Source organism: Chiloscyllium plagiosum, unplaced genomic scaffold (assembly GCF_037043375.1).
Source record: "Chiloscyllium plagiosum isolate Xiang-an unplaced genomic scaffold, Cpla_swu_hap1 HiC_scaffold_12, whole genome shotgun sequence".
In the NCBI taxonomy this organism is placed as follows: domain Eukaryota; kingdom Metazoa; phylum Chordata; class Chondrichthyes; order Orectolobiformes; family Hemiscylliidae; genus Chiloscyllium; species Chiloscyllium plagiosum.
This window is the reverse complement of record NW_028270150.1, coordinates 2,213,357-2,232,384: the sequence shown is the minus strand read 5'-3', so window position 1 is coordinate 2,232,384 and position 19,028 is coordinate 2,213,357. Positions and strand designations below refer to the sequence as shown.

The 19,028-nt window shown below is 45.6% G+C and overlaps 1 protein-coding gene across 3 annotated transcripts in view; it reads right to left on the bottom strand.

The window, feature by feature from the left end:
• Positions 1-716: 716 nt before the first annotated feature.
• Positions 717-19,028, bottom strand: part of LOC122555449 (ubiquitin-associated and SH3 domain-containing protein A-like) — a 237,518-nt gene continuing 219,206 nt past the window's right edge. For 2 of the 3 annotated variants that reach the window (XM_087992423.1, XM_087992424.1), the window contains one exon: positions 717-13,400. In XM_087992423.1, the coding sequence (XP_087848549.1) occupies positions 13,263-13,400 (138 nt within the window). In that variant the 3' untranslated portion in view covers positions 717-13,262. The remainder of the gene's footprint in view (positions 13,401-19,028) is intronic. The other variant, XR_015758771.1, reaches the window with a different exon arrangement.

Genomic DNA, 19,028 nt, shown 5'->3' with positions numbered 1-19,028 from the left:
GGAAGGATGTTGGAACTTTAGAGAGGGTGCAGAGGAGATTTACTAGGATGCTGCCTGGACTGGAGGGCATGTCTTATGAAGAAAGGTTGACGGAGCTGTGGCTTTTCTTGACTTGTTAGAGGTGTACAAGATGATGAGAGGCATAGAGTGAATAGCCAGAGATTTTTTTTTCCCATGGTGGAAATGTCTATAACAAGGGTTTTAAGGTGATTGGAGGAAGGTTTTGGGGATGTCAGAGGTAGGTTCTTTGTTCAGAGAGTGGTGTGTGTGTGTGGAATACACTGCCATCAGTGGTCATAGAGTCATATATTTTAGGGACATTTAGATAAATTCCCTACAGTGAGGAAATAGGCTCTTCGGCCCAACAAGTCCACACTGACCCTCCGAAGAGTATCCCACCCAGACAGTGTGAGGCAGCAGTGCTAACCACTAAGCCACCGTGCTACCCACAATTTAAATGACTTTTGTATAGGCACATGGAAGTTAGTACAATGAAGGGTATGTAGGTTAGTCCGACCTTCGAGTAGGATAAAAGCTTCGCACAACATTGAGGGCTGAAGGGCCTGTACTGTTCTATGTTCTATCCTAGACGGGATATTGTGCATTGAGAAAAGAATAATAATAATCTTCTGTGAGGTCCACTGGGGTAGAGCAATCTTAAAATTGTTCATTAACATGTTGAGTAAAGACATTGATTGTTAAACAATAGTCTTGAATGTACATAAAGGGAACTTTATTGTATGAGATGAGTTGGCAATAATACAATGACACACCATTACACATAGACTTAGCAATGGGCAAATGGCTAATAGTTAAGGAAGATGTGCTTGCATTACAACAAGTATTCATTCAGATCTGGCACAAAAATGAGACAGGAATGGTTGATCAACTATGGTTTACAAAATAACTTCAGTAAGGCATTCGACAAGGTTCCCCATAGGAGACTGATTAGCAAGGTTATATCTCATGGAATACAGGAAGAACTAACCATTTGGATACAGAACTGGCTCAAAGGTAGAAGACAGAGGGTGGTGGTGGAGAGTTGTTTTTCAGACTGGAGGCCTGTGACCAGTGCAGTGCCACAAGGATCGGTGCTGGGCCCTCTGCTTTTTGTCATTTACATAAATAATTTGGATATGAGCATAACAGGTACAGTTAGTAAGTTTGCAGATGACACCAAAATTGGAGGACAGCGAAGAGGGTTACCTCAGATTACAACAGGATCTGGACCAGATGGGCCAATGAGCTGAGAAGTGGCAGATGGAGTTTAATTCAGATAAATGCGAGGTGCAGTATTTTGGGAAAGCAAATTATTAGAAGAACTTATACACTTAATGGTAAGGTCCTGGGGAGTGTTGCTGAACAAAGAGACCTTGGAGTGCAGATTCATAGCTCCTTGAAAGTGGAGTTGCAGGTAGATAGGATAGTGAAGAAGTCATTTGGTATGCTTTCCTTTATTGGTCAGGGTATTGGTACAGGAGTTGGGAGGTCAAGTTGCGGCTGTACAGGACATTGGTTAGGCCACTGTTGGAATATTGCGTGTAATTCTGGTCTCCTTCCTATCAGAAGGATGTTGTGAAACTTGAAAGGGTTCAGAAAAGATTTACAAGGATGTTGCCAGGGTTGGAGGATTTGAGCTAGAGGGAGAGGCTAAACAGGCTGGGGCTGTTTTCCCTGGAGCGTCGGAAGCTGAGGGGTGACCTTATAGAGGTTTACAAAATTATGAGGGGCATGGATAGGATAAATAGACAAAGTCTTTTCCCTGGGGTCGGGGAGTCCAGAACTAGAGGGCATAGGTTTAGAGTGAAAGGGCAAAGATATAAAAGAGACCTAAGAGGCAACTTTTACACGCAGAGGGTCGTACATGTATGGAATGAACTGCCAGAGGAAGTGGTGGAGGCTGGTACAATTGCAACATTTAAGAGACATTTGGATGGGTATATGAATAGGAAGGGTTTGGAGGGATATAGGCCGGGTGCTGGCAGGTGGGACTAGATTGGGTTGGGATATCTGGTCGGCATGGACGGGTTGGACCGAAGGGTCTGTTTCCATGCTGTACATCTCTATGACTCTATGACTAAATTAGTGATAGTATTAGATCCCAGGAGAAGAGAGACAAATTGCCAGAAAAGCTGCTGGTCTGAGGACTTTGCATTCAGCAAGATTGGACAAAAACAGTGATCAACAGGGAGAAAAGGAGTCTATACGTAAATCTGCAGGCACTGTAAAAACTCACTGTAGAAGCTTGTCTAAATATGTAAAGAGAAAATGATTAGTGAAGACAAATATAGGTTATTTACACTCTGAAATGGTGGAAATTATGTAAGAAATGGCAGAAGAATGGAACACACTTTAAATCTGCTTTTCTGACAAAACATTTCGCAGAAATGTGAAGGAGGCAAAGATCCAGTGAGATGGAGGAATTGAAAAAAGAAGTATTAGTTTTTTTAAAACAAAATGCAAAAGGATTTATGGGGTTAAAGGCTTACAAATTCCCACAGCCTAATAATCTGCGTTCTAGAGTTTCAAAGGAAGTGACCCTGGAAATATATGACATATCGATGGTCACCTTTGAAAATTCTATGGACTCTGGAGCAATTCCTACAGATTGGAGGATGATAAATGTAACTCAGCTATGTTTTAAAAAAAGGAAAAAGAAAACAAAATTATGGATTAGTGAGCTTAACATCAGTAATGGGAGAAAATGCTACAGTCTAATATACAGTTGAAAAGCATTAACAGGATTATACAAAGTAGGCATGGGTTTATGTAAACAAAATCATGCCGAGCTAATTTAGAATGTTTTAAGGATGTAACTATAAAACAGATAAGGGAAAACCTATAGTCATGGTGTATCTAGATCTCAAGACAACTTTGGATATGATCTTTGGTAAGAACTCAGTGGGTATAGGGAAAACGTACTTGAATGGATTGAGAATTGGCTCATCGACAGAAAAGAGAAGATGGGAATAAACACGTCATTTTCCAGGTGAGAGGCAGTGGCTACTGGTGTGCCACATTGGTCCATATTTGAAGCCAGGCTATCCACTATATATAAATGACTTGGATGAGGGAACCAAAACCAATATTTCCAAATTTGCTCATGACAGTGGATGAGAATGAGCGTTGTAAGGAGGATGCAAGGATGCTTCAAGGTGACATGGACAAGTTAAGTGAGTGGATTAACACATGACAGATGCAGTATAACTTGAATATATGGGAAGTTATATATTCCTTGATGTGAAAAATAAAGCAGAATGTCATTTAAGTGGTGATATATTGGGTAATGTGAATGTGCAAATGGATTTGAGTGTCCTTGTACATTAGTCAGTGAAAATAGCAGGTGATGCAAGAAATTAGGAAGGCAGATGTAAATTAGCCTTAATTGCAAGGAAATTTGAGTTCAGAAGTATGTTACTTCAGTTATACAGAGCATTGGTGAGACACCACTTGGAATACTATGTGCAGTTGTTTTTAGTAACATGTGGGACATGCTTATGACTAGCTGGGCAATCATTTTCTGCCTATCCCTAGCTGCCCTTGAGAAGGTGGTGGTGAACTCCTTCTTGAACTGCTGCAGTCAATGTGCTGCAGGTGGACCCACAATGCTGCCAGGAGGAATTCCAGGATTTGACAGTGAAGGAACAACAATATATTTTCTATTTCAGGATGGTGAATAACTTGGAGGGGAGTTTGCAAATGGTAGTGTTCCCATGTTATTGTTGTATCATGCATTATAGACGTAGTGGTCCTAGGTTTGGAAGGTGCTGTCCAAGGATCTTTGATACATTTCTGTAGCACATCATATAGATCGTACACACATTGTGCAATCATGGGAAAACATTCCCATTTCTGATGAGATGATGAAGGTAAAGTTGTTTATGAAGTAATTGAAGATGAATGGGCCCACACCTGCACTAATGGATGATGATGGGATAGTGTAGGGGGATCAGCTGAGAATAGTTCACAGGTTGGTGCAACGTCGAGGGCTGAAGGGCCTGTTCTGCGCTATATTGTTCTATGTTCTATGATGTCATTGGAGCTGAGATGACTGACCTCCAACAACCATTCCCCATGAAGAGCTTTCCCTGCTCCTCGGATGCTGTCTGACCTGCTGTGCTTTTCCAGCAACACACTCTTGACTCCAACAACCACAGCCATCCTCCCTTGTGCCAGGCACAGCTGCAAGTAGTGGAGTGTTCCCCTCCCCCACCCTATTGACTCCAATTTTGCTGGAGCTGCCTGATGCCATAGTCGGTCAAGTGTGACCTTGCTGTGAAGGGTAGTCACTCTCGCCACAACGTTGGAATTCAGCACTTGTGTCCACGTTTGACCTCAGGAGCTGAGTGGCCCTGATGGAATCCAAACTGGGCATCATTGAGCACATTGTTGCTGAGCGCATACTGTGCATGATAGCACTGTTGATGACATTGTCTAACACTTTATCGATGATTAAGAATAGACTGATGGGGTGGTAATTGTCTTGCATTTTGTGTACAAGATGTACCTGGATAATTTTCCATATTGTTGGGTAGATGCTAGTGTAATAGCGATATTGAAATACTTGGCGGTGTGTTATGACATGGCAGTAAACCCTTCTGCTAATTAAACCAAGCACACAGAAAAGCTCACCTTGCCTTATAATCTGCTAAAGTATGAGTGACAGAGAACTACTCAAATTCCACTATTTAAAGAAAAAAATAACAATTTTATTTTTTAACTCCAAAAATGAATATTAAACAACAAATATTTACAACTCTAAGCCTCCTTTCTCTTAAAGAGTTGTTATCTACCTTCCATTCTATAACAATATACTGATCCAATAAAGCCCCTATTAACTTTACAGCAACTCGATTTTTAAAAACTAGACAGCGGCTGTCATCTCCGGTATCAATCTTCCTGTTTGTAGATCTCCCTGGGTCATATTCGGTCTTATGCTGCAAAGATGTGTCGTATGAAGAAATGGTACTTTTTAGAGAGTTCTTTGACTAGCAGTCTTTCAATGGTAGAAGGTGCTCTTTCTCTGGCTAACTGTCCAAAATGCTGGCTTTTTATACCCCAAACATCGGATCGTCTCATTGGTTTAATGTTATCAAAACAGTAAAATTCAAATTTGATTGGTTTTTAGTTTATTGGGGCATAGTTTAAACTGATTGGCTAAATTCAAACTGCTGTGAAAACAACAAGGTATCTCGGTACAGTCAAAATGTTACATCTTCAAATTGCCCAGGACACTTTGTGCCTACTAGTCAGTCACATGACAGGTGCTTGCCAGCTTTTCAGCTTTCACTCTCTCTTTAAGGTACAGTACATGCCTTCAACTTCATATCGGATGAAAGTGGTACGTTCTGGAGCTCCGTACTATTGTTAGGGCCCATAGCCTTTGTTGTATCCTGTGCTTCCAACTGTTTCATGCTAACAAATGGAAATTGATTAGATTACTTACAGTGTGGAAACAGGCCCTTCGGCCCAACAAGTCCACACCGACCCACCGAAGCACAACCCACCCAGACCCATTCCCTTACATTTTACCCCTTCACCTAACACTACAGGCAATTTAGCATGGCCAATTCACCTAAACTGCACATGTTTGGATTGTGGGAGGATACTGGAGCACCCGGAGGAAACCCACGCAGACACGGGGAGAATGTGCAAACTCCACACAGATGGTCACCTGAGGTGGGAATTGAACCCGGGTCTCTGGCGCTGTGAGACAGCAGTGCTAACCACTGTGCCACCATGCCGCCCATTGAATTGGCTGGAGACCACACCTGCAATGCTGGGGGACTTTGGTGGAAATTGAGATGGATTATCCTTTCGGCACATTTGGCTGAAGATTGCTGTAAAAGCTTCAGCATTATATTTTGTATTCTTGTGCTAAACCTGCCCCCTCCCCCACCATTAAGGATGGAGATATTTGTAGATTTCCTCTTCCAATGGGTTGTTGAATTCTCCACCACCATTCATCACTAAATATTGCATGATGGCAGAGCTTAGATCTGATTGGTTATGCACTATAGAAATTCACCAAAGCTCCTTAGATAGCACCTTCCAAACTCACAACTACTTCTATCTAGTAGGGTAAAGGCAGCAGATACGTAGAAACACCACCTGCAAGTTCCCCTCTAAGCCACTCAGCATCCTGACTTAGAAATATAGCAGTGTTCTTTCACTGGCAGTGGGTCTAATCCTGGATTTGCCTCTCTAGCGGCATTGTGGGTCAACCTATAGCATGTGGACTGCAGCAGTTCAAGAAGACAGCTCACCACCACCTTCTGAAACGCAACTAGCTATAAAACACTGACCAACCAGTGATGCCTATCTCCCATGATTAAATATTTTTTTTAAAATTCTGAAACTTATCCCATTTAGAAAATATTCCATGCCTTTATTCTTCCTACCAAAGTGCTTAACATGACATTTTTCAACGTTGTATTCCATGTGCCATTTCTTTGCCTATTCTCCCACCTGGCTAGGCTCTCTGAATACTATGTATCCGTCCACATATCTTTGTGTCATCTGCAAACATAGCATCAATACCTCAGTTACTTCAGCCAGGTCGTTAATGTATAACATGAATAGTTGTCGAAAGGCCTGCTCCTGTGCTGTACTGTTCTATGTTTTTTCAGCAGGTGCCATTGCAGTGCACATTGCTGTGGGTATTTGAAATCTCTCACCCAAAATACATTCTGTGCCTCTGCCACTTCATGGCTTCATTCCAAGTATTGTTTAACATGGAGGACTACCGATTCATCAGCTGGGGAAAAGCGGTATATGGTAATCAACAGGAGGTTTCGGTGCCTATGTTCGCCTGTGATATCATGGGATTTCATGGAGTCTGGAGTTAATGTTGAGGACTCACAGGACAACTCCCTCATAACTGTATAGCATTGTACCACCACCTCTGCTGGGCAGATCTGTCAGGTGGATAGGACATACCCCATGGATGGTGATGGTGCTGTCTAAAACATTGTGTGTTGTAATTCTCTGAGTATGTCTTATCAGGCTAATGTTTGATTGGTCTGTGAAACAGTCTCTCAGTTTGGTAATAGCTCCCTGATGTAAGTGATGAAGACTTGGCAAGGGTCACAGAGGTCACCAGCATGGAAAAGGACTCTTTGGTCCAACATGCCAATGCTGCCCAGTTTTCACAATTTAAAGTAGTCCCATTTGTCTGTGCTCAGCCTACATCTCTCCATACCTATCCTATCCATATATCTGTCTAAATGTTTCTTAAATGATGAAATTGTACATCAGTCTTAAGTCAGTGGTGGGCAAATTATTGGAGAGGATTCTGAGAGACAGGATTTTTGATAATTTGGAAAAGTATAGTTTGATTAGAGACAGTCAGCATGGCTTTGTGAGGGGCAGGTCATGCCTCACAAAGTTACTGAATTTTTTGAGGATGCGACAAAACACTGATGAAGGTAGAGCAGTGGATGTGGTGTATATGGATTTTAGCAAGTAAGGTAAGGTTTGTTTGGTAAGGTTCCCCATGGTAGGCTCATTCAGAAAGGAGGCATGGGGTACAAAGAAATTTGGCTGTCTCGATACAGAATTGACTGGCCCATAGAAGACAGAGGGTGATGGTAGATGGAAAGTATTCAGCATGGATCTCGGTGACCAGTGGTGTTCTGCAGGGATCTGTTCTGTGACCTCTGCTCTTTGTGTTTTTTATAAGTAACTTGGATGCGGAAGTGGAAGAGTGGATTAGTAATTTTGCCGATGACATGAAGATTGGTGGAGTTGTGGATAGTGAGGAGGGCTGTTGTATGTTGCAATGGGACATTGACAGGATACATAGCTCTGCCTTCTTGACCTGTCCTACTTGTCCATCTTCCTTCCCATCTACCCGTTCCACACTCCTCTCCGACCTATCACTTCTACCCAGACATTCATCGATCTATCGCATGCTCAGCTACCTTCCCCCCAGCCCCACTCCCACACCAACCCCTTGCTTATTTATGTCGCAGCCCCCTTGGCCGACAAGCCTCATTCCTAATGAAGGGTTATTGGTTTCTCCTACTCCTCGGATGCTGCCTGACTGGCTGTGTTTTCCCAGCACCACGCTTGCAACTCTGATCTCCAGCATCCGCAGTCCTCACTTTCTTCCAGGATGCAGAGCTAGGCTGAGAAGTGACAGATGGGCTTCAACCTGGGCAAGTGTGAAGTAATTCACTTTGGAAGGTGGAATTTGAATGCAGATTACAGGTTTCAAGGCACAATTCTTGGCATGTGGAAGAAGAGAGGGATCTTGTGGTCTACATCCATAGATCCCTCAAAGTTGCTACCCAAGTTGGTAGTGTTGTTAAGAAGGTGTATGGTGTGTTGGCTTTTATTAGCAGGGGGATTGAGTTTAAAAGCTGTGAGGTTATGCTGCAGCTCTGTAAAGCCACACTTGGAATATTGTTTTCAGTTCTGGTTGCCTCATTTTAGGAAGGATGTGCGAGCGTGCAGAGGTTTATCAGGATAATGCCTGGACTGGAGAGCATGTCTTATGCAGAGAGGTTGAGGGAGCTAGGGCTTTTCTCATTGGAGTGAGAAAGGATGAGAGGTGACTTGATAGAGGAGTACACGATTAGATTCCCTACAGTGTGGAAACATGCCCTTTGGTCCAACAAGTCCACATTTACCCTCCAAAGAGTAACCCATCCAGACCCATTTCCATCTGACTAATACACTTAACAACATAGGCAATTTAGCATGGCCAATTCACCTGACCTGCACATCTTTGGACTGTGGGAGGAAACTGGAGCACCCAGAGGAGATCCACACAGGCATGGGGAGAACATGCAAACCCCACACAGACAGTCGCCAGAGGTTGGAATCGAACCCAAGTCCCTGGTGTTGTGAGGCAACAGTGCTAACCACTGAGCCACCATGCTGCCTGGATGATGAGAAGCATAGATAGAGTGGATAGCCAGAGACATTTTCCCAGAGCAAACATGACTATCATGAGGGGGCACAATTTTAAGGCGATTGGAGGAAAGTTTAGTAGAGATGTCAGAGATAGATTCTTTACACAGAGATTGGAGGGTGCGTGGAAGTGTACCACTGACAATAGTGGTAGTAGAGTCAGATATATTAAGGACATTTAAGCAACTCTTGGATAGGCACAATAATGATAGTAAAGTGAAGGGTATGTAGGTTAGTTTGCTCTTAGAGTAGGATATGAGGTTGGCACAACATCGAGGGCTAAAGGGCCAGTACTATGTTATATTGTTCTATGTTTTATCACGACTTCTTGCAGCCAATTCCAGACACACATCACTCTGAGTTGGAAAAATTGCCCCATTTGTGTATCTCCCTCTCACCTTAAACCTATGCCCTCTAGTTTTAGACTCCCCTACCATGGGGAAAAGCTGTTGGCTAACTACCTTATTTGCCTCTCATGATTTTATATACCTCAGAAGGTCACCCCTCATTCTCCTACGCTCCAGGGACAAATGTCCCAATCTATCCAACCACCACTTTGAACTCAACTGTTCCAAGTCAGGCAGCATCCTAGTAAATGTCTTCTGCACTCTTCCTTGTTTATAATATCTGTTCTGTTGCTGGGCGAGCAGAACTTCATATAGCACTCCAAATGTGGCCTCACCTATGACCTCTACAGCTGTAACAAGACATCCCAACTGCTTTACTCAGTGGTCTGACAACTGAAAGCAAGCATGCTGAAAGCCTTTTTATCGCCCCCATCTACCTGTGACTCAATTTTCAAGGAGCTTTGAATCTGCACTCTCAGCTCTCTTTGTTGGATAACACTCCCCAAGGCCCTACCATTGGCAGTGTAAGTCCTGTCCTAGTTTGCCTCACTAAAATGCAACAACTTGCATTTATCTAAATTAATCTCCATTTGCCATTCCTCAACCCACTGGCCCAGTTGATCAAGATCTTAGTTGAGTGTGTGTTGCTGGAAAAGCACAGCAGGTCAACCAGCATCTGAGGAGCAGGAAAATCGATGTTTTGGGTCAGAGCCCTTCATCAGGAATGAAGCTGGGAGCCTCGAGGGCTGAGAGTGCAAAAGGTGGATGGAGGTGGGGGTAAAGGTGATAGGTCGGAGAGGAGGGTGGAGCGGATAGGTGGAAAGGAAGATTGACAGGTGGGACAGGTCATGAGGGTGGTGCTGAGCTGGAAGGTTGGAACTGGGGTGAGGTGGGGGAAGGGGAAATGAGGAAACTGATGAAGTCCACATTGATGCCCTGGGGTTGAAGTGTTCCGAGGCAGAAGATGAGGCGTTCTTCCTCCAGGCATTGGGTGGTGAGGGAGTGGCAATGGAGGAGGCCCAGGACCTGCATGTTCTTGGAGGGTGGGTTGTAGGGAGGCGTGGACCTGACCAGGTAGTCACGGAGGGAATGGTCTTTGCGGAAGGTAGAAAGGGGTGGGGAGGGAAATATATCCCTGGTGGTGGGGTCCGTTTGGAGGTGGTGGAAATGTCAGCGGATGATGCGATTTATGCGGATGTTGGTAGGGTGGAAGGTGAAGATCAAGGGGGTTCTGTCCTTGTTGTGGTTGGAGGGGTGGGGTTTGATGGTAGAGGTGCGGGATGTGGATGAAATGCGTTAGAGGGCATCTTCAATTATGTGGGAGGGGAAATTTGGTCTTTAAAGGAGGAGGCCATCTGGTGTGTTCTGTGGTAGAACTGGTCCTCCTGGGAGCAGATACAGCAGAGGTGGAGGAATTGGGAATATGGGATGGCATTTTTGCAGGAGATAGGGTGGGACGAGGTGTAATCCAGGTACTGTGGGAGTCGGTGGGTTTGTAGAAAATGTCAGTGTTGAGTAGGTCCTCGTGGATGGAGATGGAGTGGTCTAGGAAGGGGAGAGAGGTGTCAGAGATGGTCCAAGTGAATTTAAGGTCGAGGTGGAATGTGTTGGTGAAGTTGATGAACTGTTCAACCTCCTCGTGGGAGCACGAGGTGGCGCTGATGCAGTCACCAATGTAACGGAGGAAGAGGTGGGGAGTGGTGCCGGTGTAACTACGGAAGATGGACTGTTCTACGTAGCCAACAAAGAGACAGGCATAGCTGGGGCCCATACGGGTGCACACGGCTATCCCTTTGGTCTGGAGGAAGTGGGAGGATTCGAAGGAGAAATTGTTGAGGGTGAGGACCAGTTCAACTAAACGAATGAGAGTGTTGGTGAAAGGGTACTGTTGGAGATGTCAGGAGAGGAAGAAATGGAGGGCTTGGAGGCCCTAGTCATGGCGGATGGAGGTGTAGAGGGATTGGATGTTCATGGTGAAGATGAGGCATTGGGGGCTAGGGAAACGGAAGTCTTGGAGGAGGTGGAGGGTGTGGGTGGTGTCTCGAACATATGTGAGGAGTTCCTGGACTGGGGGGGGGGTGGGTAGGACAGTATTGAGGTAGGTGGAGATGAGTTTGGTGGGGCAGGAGCATGCTGAGACAATGAGTCAGGCTTGTGGATCTTGGCTAGTGTTTAAATAGTGAGAAACTTGTAAATGTTGATGTTGAGAGAGACCTAGATAAGTATCATTTAAGCAATGTATAATTAGCATGCTGCTACATCAAGTAATCAGGAAGGAAAATTATAATTTGACCATTATTGCAAGGTTTGGACTACAAAAAAAAACTAGAATTTTTCATGGCTTTGTTGAGACCACACCTGGGCAATAATGTGCAGTTATAGCCTCCTTACCTAAGGATGGATATACATGTACTTGCATGGAAACAGAGGAACAGGAGTAGGCCATTCAGTCCCTCAAACCTGCTCCACCATTCAATACGATCATGAGTAATCTGCCGCCTAATTCCATATGCTTGCCTTGGACCAATATCCCTTGATAGCCTTGCTAATAAAAAATGTGTATCTTCGACTTAAATTTAATTAACATTGACCACCATTTGAGGAAAAGAGTTCCAAACTTCCACTATTTCTTCGTGTGTAGAAATGGTTCCTAACATCACTCCTCAGTGGCCTGGTCCTTATTCTTAGACTTTCCATCTGGTTTGAGAATTTACAACCAGGAAATAGTTTATCTTTATCTGCCTGGTCCTTCTGTGTTAAGATCCTTAAGACCCTGATTTGATCACCTCATAACCTTCTCAATTCTAAATCTAATTTGTGTGATATGTCCTTGTAGGTATAATCCCTATAAAACCTGCACAGAACTTCTTCCAGGGCCAAAACATCCTTCCTAAGGTGTTGTGCCCATATCTGATCTCAGTACTTTATGTGAGGTCTAACTAGGGTTTTGTATAACTTCAGAATAATGTTAGCATCTTTAAACTCCAGCCCTTAAGGTATAAAGGCCAGCATTCCACTAGAAATCTTCACTATTTTCTGTGTCTGTTCATGGCATATTAATCAGCTAAGCTCCTCAACACCTAAATCTCGTTGGACAATTCCACACCATTTTTTGGGTATGAGATGGTTATCCTCACACTTGCTTATATTAAAATCCATTTGTTGCAGCTTTGCCCATTCACCTACTCTATCAGTATCCTGTTGTAATTTTATGTTATTGTCAACATTGATGCCCAATTTTTTATCGCCAGCAAATTTGGATATTTAACTTTTCATGCCCTTATCCAAATTGTTAATGAATGATGTGAATAATTGAGGCCCCAACACAGATCCTTGCAGTATGCCACTAATCATGTCCTGCCAATTTGAGTACTTATCCATTATACCAACTTTGTTTCCTGCCACTCAACCAATTTCCTATCCATGTCAGTAATTTGCCCTCAATTCTGTGGGATTCCACCTTAGCTAATGAGGTAAATATTCACGTAAATGTTAATTCTTGGGAAGAGGGTGTTGTCCTATGATGAGAAATTAGTAAAAGAGGCCTCTCCTTCCTTGAGTTATGGAGAATACGAGATGATCTTTAAGTTCTAAGGAGCCTGGAAGGACTAGATGATCAGAGGTTCTTTCTTCCCATTGCAAAACCTCAAATTTAAAGAACAATCTCAGGATAAGAATCATTTAAAATTGAAATCAGAAATAATTTTTTCACTTATGATGTTGGGAGTCTTTGGAATTCTCTACCTCAGAGCATTATAGATACTCAGATATTGAATGAATGGAAGACTGATTGGACTTGAGAATCGAGTCTAGGTAGAATTAAGTGATCAGAGTGCTTGGAGGAGCAGGTACAACACACTGAATAATCTATTCCTGCTCCTATTTTTCATATTCACTAAGAGTTATAACTAAACTAGACTTCAGTTATCAAACCATTTGCCAGTTACATGTGAAGATCATCATTCAATGATGAGAAATTATGTATTCAGTGTAATGTCCTTAAACTTGTAAGATGGTATCTTTCCAATTAAAAGCTGCGTTGGGTCCATGAGTCAGTGTCCTGATGGGGGGTTCAATCATTTGCCATTTCTTTGTTTCTTTGACTTCTTCACAGCAGCATAATCCAAGAGCAGGAATCTGCAACAAAAAGGCAATCTAGTGTAATTGAGATGTACAACATGGAAACAGACCCTTTGGTCCAACTTGTCCATGCCAACCACATATCCTAAATTAATGTAGCCCCATTTGCCACCATTTGGCCTATATCCATTTAAACACTTCCTATTCATGTATCCATCCAGATGCCTTTTCAATGTTGTAATTGTACCAACCTAACCCTAACTCTGATGAAAGACGTTTGCCCGAAATGTCGACTCTCCTGCTCCTCGGATGCTGCCTGACCGGCTGTGCTTTTCCAGCGCCACTTCTTCAACTCTGATCTCCAGCATCTGCAGTCTTTATTTTTTTCCAACTAGACCCCACCACCAAGAACATCTTCCCCTCCCCACCCCGCTCTGCCTTCCGCAAGGACCAGTCCCTTCGACAGTCCTTAGTTTCTCCCCATCAACCATCCCCGAAGCCTCAGGTACCTTCCCCTACAACTGGAAAGATGCAAAACCTGCCAGTATACTCCCCTCCCCATCACCTCCATCCAGGGCCCAAACAGTCCTTCCAGATGAGACAGAGGTTCACCTGCCTCTCCTCCAACCTGGTTTACTGCATCAGGTGCTCCTGGTGTGGTCTTCTCTACATCGGGGAGACCAAATGGAAACTTAGGGAATAGTTCACCGGGCAACTCAGCCGGGTCTGGAGGGGCTGACCGGACCTTCCAGTCACCACCCATTTCAACTTCCACAACCACTTCCTTTCCAACATGACCATCCTTGGCCTCCTCAATTGCCAAAATGAACCACAGGGCAAATTGGCAGAACGACATTTTCTGCTAGGGCAACCTACAGCCCAGAGGACTCAACATTGAGTTCTCCAGCCTCAAATAACCTCCCTTCCCATCCCCTGACTCCCTTCCCAGCCCCTCCCCATCCCTTCCACTGCTCCCTGCCACCAACTGGATTCATTTCTCCCATTGACGAACCAGATTGTACCCTCTACCTGTCTTCACCTACCCCCACTTCACTACCCTACTCCCGCCACCCGCTTTATCTGCAACTCCCCCAACACCTCGCCCAGTCCTGAAGAAGGGTTACACCCGAAATGTCGACTTCTCCACCTCCTGATGCTGCCTGCCTTGCTGTGTTCCCCCAGCCTCCTGCCTGTCCCTCTTGATGCTGCCTGCCTTGCTGTGTTCCTCCACCCTCCTGTCTGTCCCTCCTGATGCTGCCTGCCTTGCTGTGTTCCCCCAGCCTCCTGCCTGTCCCTCCTGATGCTGCCTGCCTTGCTGTGTTCCCCCAGCCTCCTGCCTGTCCCTCCTGATGCTGCCTGCCTTGCTGTGTTCTCCCAGTCTCCTGCCTGTCCCTCCTGATGCTGCCTGGCTTGCTGTGTTCCCCCAGCCTCCTGCCTGTCCCTCCTTATGCTGCCTGCCTTGCTGTGTTCCTCCACCCTCCTGCCTGTCCCTCCTGATGCTGCCTGCCTTGCTGTGTTCCCCCAGTCTCCTGCCTGTCCCTCCTGATGCTGCCTGCCTTGTTGTGTTCCCCCAGCCTCCTGCCTGTCCCTCCTTATGCTGCCTGCCTTGCTGTGTTCCTCCACCCTCCTGCCTGTCCCTCCTAATGCTGCCTGCCTTGCTGTGTTCTTCCAGCCTCCTGCCTGTCCCTCCTGATGCTGCCTGCCTTGCTGTGTTCCTCCACCCTCCTGCCTGTCCCTCCTGATGCTGCCTGCCTTGCTGTGTTCCCCTAGTCTCCTGCCTGTCCCTCCTGATGCTGCCTGCCTTGTTGTGTTCTTCCAGCCTCCTGCCTGTCCCTCCTGATGCTGCCTGCCTTGCTGTGTTCCTCCACCCTCCTGCCTGTCCCTCCTGATGCTGCCTGGCTTGCTGTGTTCCCCCAGCCTCCTGCCTGTCCCTCCTGATGCTGCCTGCCTTGCTGTGTTCCTCCACCCTCCTGCCTCTCCCTCCTAATGCTGCCTGCCTTGCTGTGTTCCCCCAGCCTCCTGCCTGTCCCTCCTGATGCTGCCTGCCTTGCTGTGTTCCCCCAGCCTCCTGCCTGTCCCTCCTGATGCTGCCTGCCTTGCTGTGTTCTCCCAGTCTCCTGCCTGTCCCTCCTGATGCTGCCTGGCTTGCTGTGTTCCCCCAGCCTCCTGCCTGTCCCTCCTTATGCTGCCTGCCTTGCTGTGTTCCTCCACCCTCCTGCCTGTCCCTCCTGATGCTGCCTGCCTTGCTGTGTTCCCCCAGTCTCCTGCCTGTCCCTCCTGATGCTGCCTGCCTTGTTGTGTTCCCCCAGCCTCCTGCCTGTCCCTCCTTATGCTGCCTGCCTTGCTGTGTTCCTCCACCCTCCTGCCTGTCCCTCCTAATGCTGCCTGCCTTGCTGTGTTCTTCCAGCCTCCTGCCTGTCCCTCCTGATGCTGCCTGCCTTGCTGTGTTCCCCCATCCTCCTGCCTGTCCCTCCTGATGCTGCCTGCCTTGCTGTGTTCCCCCATCCTCCTGCCTGTCCCTCCTGATGCTGCCTGCCTTGCTGTGTTCCTCCACCCTCCTGCCTGTCCCTCCTGATGCTGCCTGCCTTGCTGTGTTCCCCCAGTCTCCTGCCTGTCCCTCCTGATGCTGCCTGCCTTGTTGTGTTCCCCCAGCCTCCTGCCTGTCCCTCCTTATGCTGCCTGCCTTGCTGTGTTCCTCCACCCTCCTGCCTGTCCCTCCTAATGCTGCCTGCCTTGCTGTGTTCTTCCAGTCTCCTGCCTGTCCCTCCTGATGCTGCCTGCCTTGTTGTGTTCTTCCAGCCTCCTGCCTGTCCCTCCTGATGCTGCCTGCCTTGCTGTGTTCCTCCACCCTCCTGCCTGTCCCTCCTGATGCTGCCTGGCTTGCTGTGTTCCCCCAGCCTCCTGCCTGTCCCTCCTGATGCTGCCTGCCTTGCTGTGTTCCTCCACCCTCCTGCCTCTCCCTCCTAATGCTGCCTGCCTTGCTGTGTTCCCCCAGCCTCCTGCCTGTCCCTCCTGATGCTGCCTGCCTTGTTGTGTTCTCCCAGCCTCCTGCCTGTCCCTCCTGATGCTGCCTGCCTTGCTGTGTTCTCCCAGTCTCCTGCCTGTCCTTCATGATGCTGCCTGCCTTGCTGTGTTCCTCCACCCTCCTGCCTGTCCCTCCTGATGCTGCCTGGCTTGCTGTGTTCCCCCAGCCTCCTGCCTGTCCCTCCTGATGCTGCCTGCCTTGCTGTGTTCCCCCAGCCTCCTGCCTGTCCCTCCTGACGCTGCCTGCCTTGCTGTGTTCCCCCAGCCTCCTGCCTGTCCCTCCTGATGCTGCCTGCCTTGCTGTGTTCCCCCAGCCTCCTGCCTGTCAATTTCAGATTACAGCACCTGCAGATTTTTTGTCTAATTCCACGCATGCACTATCCTCTGTGTGAAAACATTTCCCCTTAGGTCCCTTTTTAGATCTTTTCCTTCTCACTGTAAACCTGTGCCCCTTAGTTTTAAATTCCCCTACCCTGTAGAAAAGACTTTGATCTTGCCTCACAGCACCAGGGACTTGGGCTCGATTCCAGCCTCAGGCAACTGTCTGGGTGGAGTTTGCACATTCCCCCCGTGTCTGTGTGGGTTTCGTCCGGGTGCTCTGGTTTCTTCCCACAGTCCAAAGATGTGCAGGTTAGGTGAATTAGCCATGATAAATTGCCCATAGTGTTAGGTGCATTAGTCAGAGGAAAATGGGTCTGTGTGGGTTACTCTTCGGAGGGTCGGTGTGGACTTGTTGGGCCGAAGGGCCTGTTTCCACACTGGAGGGAATCTAATCTAATCTAAAAAATCGAATCTATTCACCCTATCCATGCCTGTCATGATTTTATAAACTTCCCTAAAAGGTCACCCCTCAGCCCCCGATACTCTAGGGAAAACAACCCCAGCCTATTCAGCCTCTCCTCATAGATCAAAACCTCCAACCCTGGCAACATCCTTGTAAACCTTTACTGAACGCTTTTAAGTTTCACAACATCTTTTCGATAGCAGGGAGACCTGATCATACATGACATGCTGATGAAAAAAACTTTACATTCAAAATCTAATCTAAACTGTAGGTAATCTAAACTAATCTAAACTAAAAATGCTATTAAATACTCGTGATAAATCATCTTTAAGTATCTCATTTAATATAAATGGAAGATCTTACCTCATTCATACTCTTGCATATTATTCCAACTAAACCTGTTCCGATGACTTTCAGTCTTGTTTCAACATTTCATTTCAAAAACTCAACACTTCAATTCAACTGTACAGTTTTCTAATTTACTATAAGTTTACTAAGTAATTACAATTCAAAACTAAAAGATCATTTCAAGACAGGGATAATGAATAACTCTGAAATGGGAATTAATTATATGTCTGCTTTCTGTCAGCTTGATATACATTGCTAAGTTCTTCAATTGTTTTAAGAAAAGCTTAACTTCATTGGGATATATTTTATTGTTCATCAGCCAAGTGCTGTCAGTGCCAATGGAGAGATTCGAGACCTTGGTACAATCCTCCAGGCCTGGAGCTGGAAGGTGTGGAACTTTTCAACCTTCCCCTAATCATGTTTTGGATGGGACTGTCTAATCTTAACCTTCTACCTGACTGCCAATGAAGAGCCTATTAATGTCTATTTCTGTGCCACTTGTCATGTGTGAGTATCTCAGCTCCAGACAGGAAGTGAAATAGTTGGTCTACCCAACTGGTTAACCAGCATGAGTAGGCTGTCAGTTTCTGGGGATCCATCACTCAGCATTAATATGTGCACAACTGGCAAACTAGACCTGGGGATGGGAGAGGGATGGTGTAATCACTGACAGCTCCTGCCCTCCTTCTGGCATCACTGACCGTCTCTTTCCACAGCTCCTTCCCAATTGCAGAAACACCCCCAAGTAACACTTAGCTTTCCTGTTGGTAATAATTCTAGAATGACAGGTGCTGTTTTTCAAGCAATAAACACAGCTGCTGCTATGCCACTGTTGAATTCCTAAACTGTGGATTCTCTGATATTTAGCAGTACCTGGCAGGTAGGATTCCTGTTTGTGGTTCTGATTCTAACAGAAAGCCTACCAATAGCTGTCTGATTGCGAGAAGCACCAGAGGACCTTCTCACCTTAGCAGGTGTAGGGTTCCTTCATAGAAATTCTCCCACTTTCAGACCAATCCAAAAATGGGAAGTTCTGGCCTTGCTTTTATTCAGAGTATAGAGACTAAACTCAAAGTACAAATCCCAAGATAGACTCTTGGGAAAGATTTGGACCTTAAAAAAGTGTTAATGAAGGCATTCACAAACAGGATGTAATTTAATGGATGAATTTACTCATTTTGTGAAATTTTCAAGATTCAAAGGAAGCTGTAAGAGGAGGCTTATGATAAATGTAAAATTCATTATTTACCAAAGAGGGCAGGAGAACTGAAAAAGGAAATTTTAGTGGTCAAGAGAGAGTATGAGAATAGTTGGCAATATTAAAATATTTTGTAAACATAAAATAATAAAAGGGCAGTCAAAGAATAGGTAAAATAGATGAGAGACCAAAAAGGAAATCTTCTGGAAAAGTGGGCATGGTTGAGTTACAAAGTGAATAGTTTTTTTCACCTTACTAAATTGGAATTACTAAAAAGGGAGGTAATAAAGACATTGGATAGGATACAAACAGAGGAGATACTTAAAATTGA